At 41.7% G+C, this 14,408-nt stretch overlaps 1 protein-coding gene across 4 annotated transcripts in view; it reads left to right on the top strand.

Moving 5' to 3' along the window:
* Nucleotides 1-14,408, top strand: part of UEVLD (UEV and lactate/malate dehyrogenase domains) — a 34,721-nt gene that overhangs the window by 5,537 nt on the left and 14,776 nt on the right. For 3 of the 4 annotated variants that reach the window (XM_054970507.1, XM_054970508.1, XM_054970510.1), the window contains exons 6-10: nucleotides 1,109-1,233; nucleotides 1,966-2,071; nucleotides 2,454-2,624; nucleotides 11,235-11,408; nucleotides 13,408-13,495. In XM_054970507.1, the coding sequence (XP_054826482.1) occupies nucleotides 1,109-1,233; nucleotides 1,966-2,071; nucleotides 2,454-2,624; nucleotides 11,235-11,408; nucleotides 13,408-13,495 (664 nt within the window). Of the gene's footprint in view, nucleotides 1-1,108; nucleotides 1,234-1,965; nucleotides 2,072-2,453; nucleotides 2,625-11,234; nucleotides 11,409-12,461; nucleotides 12,636-13,407; nucleotides 13,496-14,408 lie in introns of those variants that run through there. The other variant, XM_054970511.1, reaches the window with a different exon arrangement.

Below are 14,408 nucleotides of genomic sequence, written 5' to 3'. Positions count from 1 at the left end.
CCCCAGAGGAGAACTCTCAATATTGATGCTAGGGAATGACTTATCCTCTTGTTCCACCACTAGGAAATCTCCCCATTTTCTGTGCTGAAGCCATAAAAACTATTGGAACTAGGGTTACCAGGTCCCCAGTATCCCACATTCAAGAAGGGCCATGACAATAAAAAACCTCAGCTATCAAAATTAACTGAGCACTCAAGTCTAGTTTGCATATATAGTAGTAACCACAAGCATATAAGTCTTATAAGAAGCCATAAAATATGTAGGCTTGCTGATGGTCCTGAAATTTTAACCTGATGCCCTGGAAATTATTTCCAAAATCTGAGTCTTAGAGTTGAATCCTGTGATTGGTACTGCTGATGAACACAATGTTGGGTGGTAGAGGAGAATGGGGTGGGGTGTACCTTCCCATGAGATATTTTAAGTATCATGGGAGTGTCCCCTCCATCTAGCGCTATTGTATGAGGGCTAGTGGGGTTGGGGAAGCAAAAAATGCTTCTGCAACAGCAGTTATACCAAGGTATATAATTGGTCTTTCCAGCTTAATTTTTTTCTGCCTGTGTGTCCTATGTCTGTAACAGCTAAGTGACAAGCAGAAATTCAATATGAAGACTTTCATGTTGGCCCAAAGATGCAAAGCTGGGGTGTTCAGCACCTGTTGAATATCTGTCTCTAATATATTGTGGTGTGACAATGACACAAGTCCTGCCAGTAGAAAGGATGTCAACCCTACTTATACAATCAGCAGAAACAGGCATGCAGGAATAAGCAACACATTGCTTCCAGAGTTAACGAAACTATCTTTGATCTCTTTTGCTACATCTACAGCCCTTCCATCTGCCTTTTGCACTTTTGCTCTTCTCACATAAGAAGACTGAAGGCTGCAATCCTGGGCATGCTTGTGTGGGCCAAGCCCTGTTGAAAGCAGCAGAAGTTACTTCTCTGTAAGCATGCATAAGATCAGGCTGCAAGTTTTGCCTGTCTTGCAGATCACCTTGGTTGCAGTTAAAAGCAACTTGTATATTGTCACAGTCCGCCATTGTCAGCCATGCAACTCCAGTTTATTCAGTTGTATAAATTCTGTTACCTAAACTGCCACATATTATTTTAGGTAAAAACGATATACAATCAAAGAGTAAGGGAGATGGAAAGAAAAGTGATGGAGCATTTAATAAAGTGACCATTATTGGAGCAGGAGATCTGGGTCTTGCTTGTATACTGGCTATTTCTGCAAAAGTAAGTACTGTATGTAAAAAACTGCTTATATTGACTCTGGATTAGTATTGTTATTAGCTGACACTGTGGTATGCAATGGCTTATTTTAATCCATGCTTCATTCTTGATCTACTCTAATACTTCTATAGAACAGTAAGATTCGAGTCCAGTAACACCTTAAAGTAGTACCTTAAAAATCATATTTCCATATTTTAGTATATATATATAAAAATTTGAATGTGTTATTACTTTTACAATAATCATTCTTAAATGATCAGACAAGCTAAATGGGCAAACATATAAGCATTTTAATATCAGATTGGTTATATAACTTAAGTATGACCTTCATTTTGACTGACTCATGCAAACAAGTGATTAGAATGAAATAAAAGAAATAAAATGGCTGTTTAAATTTATAGCAGCCATTTGCTTTTAAAAGAGGATTGCATATCAGATCTTCAAGTCAGTTAGAATGAGGAAAAATTTTGTTGATACATTAGTTCATAGAACAAAATGGTTCCTTAATAAATGAATGATTAGGCAATGTAATTCTCTAATTTTAATTGAATTGTATTATATAGAGCCTTTATGATGACCGTTTAATACTTAACAATAAAAGTAGAACATGCCACAGAAGCATCATGATTTCTGGTAATTCTGCTAGTACCTGTATAGGATTATATGTCACAAAGGCTTACTTCCAGAATAAAAGTCCATATTTTTCATAACAGAATATTTCTAAAATCTGTACAGGGTGTTGCTGACAAGGTGGTTGTCTTGGACTATTCAGAAAGTACAATGAAAGGAGGAACAATGGATTTAGAAATCTTTGCCCTCCCAAATGTGGAAATCAGTAGGGGTAATGTATTAAATTCCTGGGTATGTGTTTATGTGTGTCTGGTAAACTGGAAGGAAAGAAAGGTACATGCAGAGTGCCGTAGGATCAGGGTTCCTTAGATTTTTTCATATGTCCTTACCTTAAACATTTTTGGACCCAAGTTTCCTTGTGTCTCCTGCTTCTCTGAAGGCTCCTGGGGGGAAGGTGGGAAAGAGCCACATTGTGTGAGCATCCTTCCACTCATGCTTTATAGGATCCAAACCACTATATTGGTAGACAGAAAAGCAAAAGCGATCCTTTTAATTTTTTTGTACAATTCATCATTTGTTTTTAATGAAATCATATTCTAAAACCTTGAGCTTGTAAAAATGAGCTACAATTTTTTTTTCTTTGTACTTCTTAGATTTTTCTGCTACAAAAGATTCCAAAGTGGTGGTGCTTACCGTTAATTATATAGGCAATGCTCAGTCCTATCTGGATGTTGTACAGAACAATGTGGATCTGTTCAGAGGCATTATTCCATCAGTAGCACACTACAGTCAAAACTGTATATTGCTTGTGGCATCCCATCCAGGTATGGCACTATTTGTCTTTATGATTTATTGATCTCTGGATATAGCATAAACTGTGTAATCACTGTTCTGATAGGCATGTATCTTAATAAAGGAAGGTGTGCTCTGTTTGTCATAGCACTGAACCAGGAGAGCATTATGAAACTTTTGTATCTTTGTAAATCTTGACAGACATAAATGACTTGTATTTCATTATTTTTCTCTAGATAAATGATTCACAGGAAAATCTACACTTTCCTGATCCTGAAGAGTTGCATAATATGTAGGAGTGTGTGTGTTATGAGCCATCAAGTCATTTCTGACTTATGGCGACCTGTAAATGAAAGATCTCCAGTATGTCTTGTCATTAACAAACTTGCTCAGATCTTGGAAACCGAAGGCTGTGTCATCCTTTATTGAATCAAGTCATCTAATGTTGGGTCTTCTTTTCCTGCTGTCTTCAACTTTGGTAGCATTATTGACTTTTCCAGAGAGTCTTGTGTTCTCATGATGTGACCGAATAATGGTCTCATTTTAGTCATTTCAGCTTCTGTTATTATTTATTTAATTTATAGCTCTCCCTCCCCGCAAGCGGGCTCAGGGCGAATTACAACAGTGTAATAATACAAAGATAATACATTTAAATACATTATAATACATTAAAATACATTTAAATCAGAGTCATTGATATGTACAGTCAGACCCCAGATGACAACCTCCTCCATTCTTTCCAACATAACATAAACAAGGAGGAGAGGGGGGGTACAACTTCTGCTGTCACTGTGACTTCGTATCTGGGGGGGCAGATGATTATGTAGCCTCCCCCCCAGCAGGAGACCAGTCAGGAGGCATTCTAGGGAGAATTCTAGTCTTGATTTGATCTAGAACACACTCATTTGTCTTTTTGGCCATCCATAGCATCTGCAAAACTCTCCTCTAGCAACACATTTCAAATGAATCAATTTTCTTCCCAGCAGCTTTCTTCACTGTCCAACTTTCACAATCTGTTCATAATAATGGAGAATATGATAGTGTGGATTGTCTTGATCTTGGTCCTCAGAGAGACATCCTTATCCTTAAGGATCTTTTCTAGTTCCCTCAGGACTGCTCTTCCAAGTCTCAGTCTCCTTCTGATTTCTTAGTTGCAGTCTCCCTTTTGGTTGATGATTGAGCCAAGGAACAGAAAATCTTGAACAATTTCAATTTCTTCATTGTTGACTTTAAAATTGTGTAATTCCTCAGTAGTCATTATGTTTGTCTTTTTGATGTTCAGCTGTAATCCTGCTTTGGCCCTTTCTCCTTTAACCTTCATTAGTAGTCGTTTCAAATCTTCACTGGTTTCTGCCAGTAACATTATAACGGAATGTTTATCTGCCTCTCATTAAGGTTTCCCACTAGTCATTGTAAATATTTTAGCTTTAAACTCTCAGCAGGGTTCACTCCTTGAACTGAGATCTGAAAACAGCCATCCCTCCTTTAAGAGAGTCTTTTTATCTGTACAAAATAATTTATAGGGTTCTTCTTGCAGTACTCTCCTCACCAAACCACAAAGAATCCTCTTTAGATTTTAATGTTTATTCTTTTATTAAAATAAACTCAAGTCTTTTTAATAAAGCAAGGTATCAAAATATAAATGACTAGCTTGATACCCATGCTTCGCTATGGTATTTAACTACTTTAAATCCAGTTACCGCCTTTCTTCAGCTGCCTGCAGTTTCCCTGACCTGATTTTTACCTCAGAACACATAGTTCCACAGCTGACCAATCAGAGAGAGGGGAGCACAAGCAGGCAGGAGCCTGCCAGCCACACAGGAAAGCCAGGCCCTACAGGGAGATTAAATCCAAGAGGGGGTGGTCCCAAACAAAATAGAACTAAGGCGAAGAACAGGACCACGTACAAAAGAGTTTAATTTTCTTGCTATCAAAACTCAAATATAAGGCACGACGAAAAGCCAAGATCAATTTTCTTGCTTCCGGAACTCAATTGTAAGGCACATAATAAGCCAATATCAACCGAGGAGTTGTGAAGAATTCCCAAACTCCCGGCTGGAGGCGGCAACGGGTTTGCCGGCTTGGCCCCGTTTTGCACAATGTGCTTTGTCATAAGCCACATGTAAATCTAAAATAAACAAAAGAATACATCATTTGAAATAGCCAGTGTGCCAAACAGTCCTACATGGTTACAAGATTACAAGGTCTCTCACTTCCAAAAGCCAAAGTTACTTCAACCACACATGCAAATTACATTTAAACTGCCCTTGCTGGTATATACAGCCATGCAGAAATCATAGCAAATGTTTTTACAGAGAGAAAAACTCACCAATTAAAGTCTGCTATTACTACTTTTCTCTTTTACATAGAAGCCACATGTAAATCTAAAATGAATGAAGGAATACATCATTTGAAATAACCAGTGTACCAAACAGTGTTACATAGTTACAAAGTGTCTCATTTCCAAAAGCCAAAGATACTTTAACCACACATGTGAATTACATTTAAACTGCCCTTGCTAGTATATACAGCCATGCAGAAATCATAGCAAATGTTTTCACAGAGAGAAATGCTCACCAATTATAATCTGCTATTGATACTTTTCTCTTTTGCATAGATACAAAGAATCCCATTTTCCAAAAACAAGGTTACTTTAACAACACATGCAAATTACATTTGAACAGACTTTGCAGATACAAACATTACAGTAAAAAACTCACCAATTATAGTCTGCTACTGCTACTTTTCTCTTAGAAGCTTCTGTTCCCGAATGATTTAACTTCATGGGGTAGGGTAGTGCTGGCTACATCCACCATTTAAAGTTATATTCATTATTACCCAGTGCCTTCAATTTAAAGGGGCCAGGCTGTGATGTTACAAAAAGAATAACTGTGAAATGCCAATTGGTATTTATTAGCCCAGAAACGGAGAAAAATCCACCTCAGGATTCAGCCCATGCGGTGCAAGGCTATTCAGTTGGACAATCCACTTCGCTTCCAACTGTAACAACATTCTGTGTGTGTTAACAGATGGTTTAGGGTCCACTGTCTGGAGCACAGAAAAAACAAATTCTCGTTCATGGGTATGGAATTGATCAAAATGCTAGCTTAAGGGTGCTTCCAGAGATTTGGTTCTGATTCGGGACATGTGTTCTTGGATTCACAGTTTGAGCTGTCTAGTGGTACTCCCTACGTAAAGTAACCCACATGAGCAACGTATAACATAAGCAACCTGTGAAGTAGCACATGTTGAAAAACTTTTGCTGTAGAGATTCTTGCCTGTGATGGGATTAATGATATCTGTGAGACTAACTGAAAGGTCACATATGTTACAGTGACCACATTTAAAGTGTCCCACTGGCAAATTGCCAGATGTGTTTTTTTGTTTGAAATCTGTGTGTACCACTAAATCCTTAATGCTTTTCATTTTTCTTAGCCCCACTAATGGTGGGGCGGCACACCCTGGAATGAATTTCAATATGTGCCAGTTTTTCCTGATGACTCTAATGATCTCGAGAGCCAAAGTAGAAAACTCCATGGACCATGTAATTCTATTCTCATCAGACCTAGTGGTTGGAGCCATCAAACTGTCCCTGGAAATCAGATAAGATTTTAATCTAGCTAATCTAGCCACATGGATTCAGTGGATGTTAACATTAAGTTTTCTTGGCACTATAGCCCTGATGAAATCCATTTTTTGGATGTATGCATTTACAAAAGAATAGGAGGGAAGCTAGGTGTGAAACCTTATAGAAAGCCTACCGATAGGTTTGCTTATTTGCATTACACCTCTTATCATTCCAAAAGCCTTGTCAAGAATATCCCGTACGGCCAATTCTTAATGCCTTATATTTGAGTTTTGATAGCAAGAAAATTAAACTCTTTTGTACGTGGTCCTGTTCTTCGCCTTAGTCCTACAGGGAGATTGGCAACCCTAGGGAACTTTGAGTGGAAGAGTGGGAGGTGTATTTTTACGTCAGGACACATTCAGTAACTCCCATCAGGAACTGCATACTGTTTAGAATGTTGGGGTGATCAGGCCACATTGGCAAATGACCTCAGGGAAGAGTGGCCGAGTTGGCAGTTGGCGGGGCGGGGCAGGGGGGGGAGGAGCAGCCTGCCAGCCACAGAGGGAAGTTTATCCCTATGGGAAAACACATTTTACCCCTTCTTACCCCCTTAGGGGGTGAATTTCTTAAAATCCCTTCTTAGTCAGTCTCTCATGAAAGGAATGTTCTCCCCGAATTTCACGTTTCTAGGTCCAGGGGTTTGGGCTGGGCGTTTATCAGTCAGTCAGGACACTTGTCTTTATATATATATATATAGATTATTAAAATAAAACCTATAAAGATGGAACAGATAAAGGCAACAAGAATGGCCAGGGCAATCCTAAGCCTCATCTCCTGCTGTTGTGTGGGTGCCTATGAAACCCTTGCACTGCTTGTTCCCTCCCAAAGGATTTTCGCAAGTGTGCAACACTAGCATGGCAAGCTTGGCCAGGAGAGAATGTTCTCTAATTCTCCTGGCAACGCTGGCAGAATCCACCAATTGCAGGGCAGCTGCAGTTGACAGTGCTGTGAGTGGTAGGGAAAGGTGTAGCTACTTCGCAGGCATTGGCAGCTGGTGATGGCCACATTTGCCATCACCAGCTGCTAATGCAACTCCCCCATCTGCAGAGAGTGGGTGCACAAGGTAGAAGGACCCTCATGATCGGGCTCACCACACCCAAACAGAGGTGCCTGCCTCAAGAGCAGCCCTGCCTTGAAGAGGGGGGAATTACACTGAAGGTGCAGACAGGGTTCCCACTCATCCACTTGCCCAACCCCCATTTCTGACAAAGGCCAGGCTGGCAGATGATGTACTGTTCACTTGCACACACCCCACCGCTCCAAGAAACATGCACCCTCTCCTGGAAAAGTAAGACCAGAAAGGCAGCAGGTCTCGGTGAAGATTGCACCTGAAGCCCCTGGCGCTCAGGATTAGCCCTTCAAGTCTAGATGAGGCAGCTCCTTAGGGACAGGCAGAGTGGGTTCTGAAACAAATTACAAGAACCCCCACTGGAAACAATGGGAGAGGCTTGAAGGCCCATTGGATATGATGGGAGGCACGAATGCCCATAGACTTGCAATAGTTCCACTGAAATACAACAACAGCAGCAACCTTTATTGGCATTACATCCAAGTTAACAAAAACACTCAGTCTACAAATACACAACTCGCCTCATAGATGCGAGATACAAAAATTTAGCTACAGCTTCGATAACTTTTTGGTTCTGAGTAGCCAGTAGGAAGATAACTTTATATTTATTAGATTTTCCAATTTGCTCTCTCAACAGCGGGTCATTGAGTGTGGGACGTATATCACAGTAATAAGTACAATACAAAAAACATGTTCCAGGGTTTCTATGTCTCGCTGAGCACAAGTGCATAACCTGTTAGCATATGGCATTTTATGGAATCTCCCATAAAGTATCGCAGATGGTAGCACGTTAAACCGAGCTAACGAATAAGCTCTGCAATAATGTGGGGCCACTAAACAAGTGAGATATTCTGCCCGATACCCATGGAGTAAAAACCCCAAACCTAGAGGTTAACATCTGCCTATTGCAGGACTCCTGAGATTCTGAATCTCGATGTTAAGAAGTCTTTGTCTGATCAGTGCATAAGCTGATTTTTCTGTGAGGGAAAACAAATCAATATTAATCCTTAGGAGTTAATTTTTTTTCTGTGTTGTTAAGCCACATGGATGACTGAGACTCCATCAGCATGTAAAAGATGAGGCTATCCTCATTATTCTTAAAATGTAGATGTAACCAAAATTGTATAGTATTAATTCATGCTTTAGTCTCAAGGAGTCTTTGATTGGTTTCAAGGCAGATGGCCGCATAAGACACACACATGGGAAGCCCCAATATTTTCCGTAGGAAGGTGGATTGTACTTTCTACTTCCTTGTTGAAAGCCATAATCCATATCGGTACACCATACAACAGTCCTGCACTAATTTTGTGGTTGAATACTCAGATAGCTACGGGCACAAATTGATTACCCTTGGTGAAAAAGAAGCGAGTGAGTGCAAGTACATTGCAGTTCACAGATTTTATCAATTCCCTCCTATGTGGAACCCAACCATTGAAATACATTGCTGCATTGAAAAGATGCAAGGAAAATGTGGGTCATGCTCTGGTATTGGGATGATAGCCCCAGAATGAAATGATGGCCCCTGGGACCAGAGAAATTGGTCTGGGGGCCGCCATCCCATCCCCAGAGCAAGATTCCTGAAGTCCATCCCTGCCTCCACAAACAACAAAAGAGAGAGTGTTCTGGCCTTGCAGGGAAGGTGTCCTAGAGATCCTGGGATGTTGCTCCACACACCTCCCCACATCAACCTTGCCCCCTGCATGCAGCAGTCTTCTGACTGGATTATCAGATGCCAGCAGCGCTGTCAGAGAATGAGTCCTCCATGACACCACCAGACTCACAAGCCAGACCACCCCCCCCCCCGGTTGCCTGCAGTGAATTTGAGGGGGTGAAGGGGGGAGGGAAGCTAACTGGGGCTGGAGCCTCCAAGGTGGCACTGGACCGCTGCTCTTTTTGGCAGCAGAGCCACACAAAGGTGCAGAGGCACCTGGAACCTCTTTGGGGGCACCTCATCCTTACCAGCCCAGAACCAGAGACTGTCTTCTGGTATGTTTGAAAAGGAAGCCCTAAGGGGAAGTGAGGGGGGAAGCTAGTGTCATCCACAGGCAAGCAGACAGGGAGGGAGTTGTTGTTCAACACAGAGTTTATTGAACTGCCACAAGCGAAGAGGACATCTGGATACATGTTGCCAAATTCCCTCACCCAGGAAGGAAGCGGTGCCTGTTTACGCAGCAATCAGAGCCAGGAGAGCCATTCCTCAGGCTTCTTTCTTAGGAGCGAGATTGTGGGCTCCCTAGGAAGCCACTCCTAGGCTCAGCTGTAATGGTCATTGAGAAGAATTTCTGAGGGCTGGAACAGCCATGCTCCTCAGCCTCCCTGACCAGTTGCGACCTGCCTGAAAGGGAAGCAGAGACATATGGCACGGGGCCTGGCCTCGTGCAAGCCACAGTCAGGTCTGCCACATCTTGGGAGAGTGTCCATGGTCAGGGGCGGTGCTGGTGGCTCCATTGGCACAGGTGCTGCCAGCAACTAGGTGATGAATGTCCCTCTAACAAGAAAGTGCTCCTTGACTGGCTGTTTTGCTGCTGCCACAGCTGTTTAGAGCTCTGATTCTATGAGGGAACCAATTGAGGGATTGCATGGTCACCCTCACAGAGGAGTTATGAAAGCAAGCACCAAGTTACCCTGACCATGCTCTCTCCTCTGCATGAGAGAAGAATGCAGCTGAGGGAGTCTGCATACAGCCCCAACATGGGCAGCTAGCATCCCCACCACCCCTGTTGAGAGAAGCTCCCTGGGCAACTGCCTCTTTCGTAGGCATGGGCCATGGTGCCTCGAGGGCAGGGGCTGCCCCCAGCCATTACCAGCCTCAACTGCAGAGCCCTGCATTTGGAGGGAGGTGCCAGCCTGTGTGCCAGGGGAGCAAGGAGAGGGTGTGAAGAAGTGGGCTGGGGTAGCTGGCTCCACTGCTCCTCCTTACCTGTTACTGCATGCTCGTCCTCCAAGCCAAGACTGGAAATCGGTAACCTGTAAGGGAATTTGACCGGGGGTTGTTAATCAGACATTCTGGACTTCGCTCTCCCCCCTTGTGTGAGAGCAAAGTACACTCCAAATTTTGCAAAGTGCCTATGCGTTCTTGCCCCCTCACACCTCATGCTCTAAGTCCCCCCCAGCAGAGAGCTCTTGGGCAGAGCTTCATGCCGTGTCCACACTTAACTGAGTTAATGGACACCTGGCCAGAATATATGTGGGGTGGGAAGTTGTGATTTGGTGCTAGGGAGGGGACTTAGCTCCTGCAGGGGCACTTGTGGATTGGTCGTGGCTCTAGGAGGTGGCTCTAGTCAGCATCTTATGTCCCTCTGGTCCATTTGGGTGTGGCCAGGCATGGGGGAGAGCTACTTTTCACACACAATGGGCACCTCTGGGATACACCATCATTTTGGGATACACACAATGGGCGCCTCTGGGATACACCTTGCCTGTGGCTCACTGCAGTGGCCAGATAATCTGGCCCAGCAGAGTTAGACCCCCAAAGTTTCACCTGTGGAACCAGCAAGGCTGGATTATGCCAGTTCAGCATAAATCCAGAGCTGAATCTCAAACCCCTAATAACATGTTTGTTTTAAATGCCCCCTCCATGTGGCTTACTCCCAGGAAAGTGTCTTTAGGATTACAGTCTTAATTCCTTAGCAAGTAGTGCACAGTAGAACAAAGTAATAATATTGTACAAGAAGAGTGTGATTTTTGTTAATGGATATGTAGTAGTTCAGCTGAAGCTTAAAAGTAATCCAGAAAGAGATATCATACTAAAATATCCTTAATTATCTTGGTCAATGATTGTATTGATGTATTTTTTAGTTTAATTGAACTGCTGGTACTCATTTTCTTAAACCTCCTAAAAGACTGATGAAAACATTCTTGTTTTTTCCCTTTTGAACTTGAATGTTGTATGGAACTAAAAATACAATTTTGTATGCCTTCATATATGTTTTGTTGACTATACAGTGGAAATAATGACATACGTGTCATGGAAGATGAGTGGATTTGCCAAAAGCAGAATTATTGGGATTGGTTGCAATCTGGACTCAGCAAGATTCCAATATATTATTACAAACCTGTTAAAATCACAGTCCACAGGCAAAGATACTTGGATAATTGGTGAACAAGGGGAAAACAAAGGTAAATTTATGATATTTTAAGCATGGTCTTCATTTATAACTTCTTTGTTCCTGTTTTCTTTCTCTCCTTAGAAAACCACAAACATTTGAACTAAAAAATACTGAAGATAGAGGCACGATATAACTTTATATTGTTGTAATTTCTTTCATGTACAGCTGAATGGAAATTAACTGGAAAATTCTGCTGTGTCTGCAAGGCTAGGTTTCCTAATGAAATGTGTATGTCTGTATAATTCCCCACTTTTACAGATGATACCGTGGACAGCCAAAAAGACAAATAAGTGGGTTCTAGATCAAATCAAGCCTGAATTTTCCTTAGAAGCTAAAATGACAAAACTTGAGGCTATTGTACTTTGGTCACTTCATGAGAAGACAAGACTCACTGAAAAAGACAAGAACACTAGGAAAAGGCAGTAGGAAAAGAAGAGAACCCCAAACCAGATGGACTGGCTCAATAAAAGATGCCACAGCCTTCAGTTTTGGAAGACCTGAGCAAGGCAGTTAACGATAGGTCATTTTGAAAGTTGTTAATTCATAGGGCTGCCATAAATAAGAAGCAATTTGACGCATGTAACACACACACAATACTCTGGTTATGAAAGCAAGGATCATAAAGTGGGATCCTAATTACAACAAATGGAACAAGTTTGTGGAAGAGATCTTAGTTTTTTCCCACTGCTATCCTCTGTGCCCCCCTCACAAAACTACAGTTGAGGGTTGGGGAATGTGATGCAGGAAGCTGTAATAGAAAGGGGAGTTGACAACGATATTCCACCCCCCTGCCCTTGTAGGAACTCCTGCTTGGATGTGGAAGAGGTTGCACTAGAGCGGGACAAGAGTGGCAAAGATACTTTCCTCAAACAGGCTCCATTTATGATTGGTAGGAACCAACCCAATATCTGAGCACTAACGTACTCTGTGACAAATGGCTGAGGGTTGTTGTTCTCTAGAAATCGTGTTGGTAAAATAACCATAGACTCCTTTTTTTAAAAATGTGTATATTTAATAGAACATTTAATCTTACAACCGATAATTCGGATCGTGCTTATTACAGAAAGCTGCAACTCCGACATGTATAGCAACATTTTCTACCTGGACAGTCATTGTTGTTGAGGCACAGAAAAGGCAGAATAAGCAAGTGTGCCTCAGTGCTCTAATAACTGCCTAGGAATGCCTTCTCCCTTATAAACCTACCCAACCACTGTGGTCATCTTCCAAGGCCCTACTTGGGATGGTCCTGCCTTCTGAGATTAAGCAGGTGGCAGCCCCCTTCTGTCCCCATCTTCTGTCAGCAGGTGAATACTTTTTTGTTTTGTTTGGCATTCCCTCAGTGATCCCTCCTTCATGCCCAGTGCTTTAATTGTTGTTTTAAAAGTTTTTTATGTGTATTTTAGCTCTGGCTGTCGTTATTTTAATTATGTACTTTTAAAAGTTTTTAAGATGTGATTAAATTATGTAATTTTTTTAATTTGTTGTCTTGGTGGCCTTACGATGTTGTGGGAATAATGATGATACTTTGCAAACCGCTCTGAGTGGGTGTTAAGTCACCCTGAAGGGCAGCATATAACTGAATGTTGTTGTTGTTGTTAAAAAGATGAAGTATACATTTTGTAAAGTAAAATAAATAGACATCTCTAAAGTCTCATCAGAAGCAAGTGACAAATAATAGAAGGCAGAGCCTAAAAAAGGATCTTTGGAATGTTGCTGTTCTGGTTTGCATTGCTGACAGTGCATAATTTCTTTATTGTTATGTCTGCATTCATTGGAATCTGTAGAAGTAATTGGGATGACAGGCTTTCCTAAGATTCACATACAACAACGGCAGAAATATTATAGCAGGGGACTGGGGAGGAAGTTGCTCTCTGGCTTACGGCAATTTTAAGAGAAACATCTTGGAATAGAATCCTCTCTCTCTGCTTTTAAATAAAAGTGGAAATACTCAAAACAGGAATTCTTAAGATGTGTTTGAAAAGAAAATTGTTTGTAATTGTATTGCTTAGTGCCAGCATGGACTGCTTCTAATTCAGGAACAAGTCAACAGAGTGAAGATTTAACCAATCATAATGCCCAGCAGCTGTTGGCTAAAAGGTAAACATCTACAACAGTAAATGTCTTCATCTAAATGAGTGAGACAGAGTGATTTTTTCCTATCTGTAAAATGTATATCATAATTTTCTAAAGTACAGGGCCAATTCCGCACGGCTTACCTGAAGCCGGAACGTTGCAGGACATTGCAGAACATGCTGGCAAAAACACGAAAGATCGCGTTTTCTTGCGTGAGTTTTGCGCGATGTCGCACAAAACTCGTGCAAGAAAACACGATCTTTCGCGTTTTTGCCAGCATGTTCCGCAACGTCCCGGCTTCAGGTAAGCCGTGCGGAATCGGCCCAGGTATGTATGGCTAAGTATAGGATCAGTGTTGCTTGCTATGAAAACCCAGTGGCCTACATCCTAATGTTTTCCACTGAAGTAAGGCACTTCCTCCAGAAGCAAAGACAGGAGGTTTATTTTTTATTATTCTTCCCTCCAGCGGCAGTCTCTTATTCTGTTCCTAGGGATCTGTCTCCCTCAGGGTATGAATTTGGAGGGGTGGGCACAGAAGGCTGCTGGAAGAGAGGACAGGTCCAAAATGTAGCTTCCAGGAACATTGCTGTGCTTGTGTTAAATAGGATTCATGGCTATGTATGCTGTACATAGAAAAATAAAGCAACAGTGTATTATTTTAAGGCTGCAATTGTATGCAAGTCCAACCAAACCAAGTAGTCTTTCTGAGTAAACATATCTAGGATCAGACAAGATACCATTTCTCAATATCTTTTAAGGGTACTGATGTTTTGCATCAAGAATTTGCAAAATCAGGATGTTATGCTTCGTAATAATAGGCTGTCAAATATACACGTCCCATAAAATCTTGGGAAAGGGTCTGTTGAATTTTCCATTGATCTAGAATTACATAGTGCTCTCTGTATACAAGTTAAAGACCCAGTGCTCATGTGTCTGG

Source organism: Eublepharis macularius, chromosome 2 (genome assembly GCF_028583425.1).
Source record: "Eublepharis macularius isolate TG4126 chromosome 2, MPM_Emac_v1.0, whole genome shotgun sequence".
NCBI lineage: Eukaryota > Metazoa > Chordata > Lepidosauria > Squamata > Eublepharidae > Eublepharis > Eublepharis macularius.
Note: the sequence above shows the minus strand (reverse complement) of the source record. Positions and strands in the feature narration are given on the sequence as shown.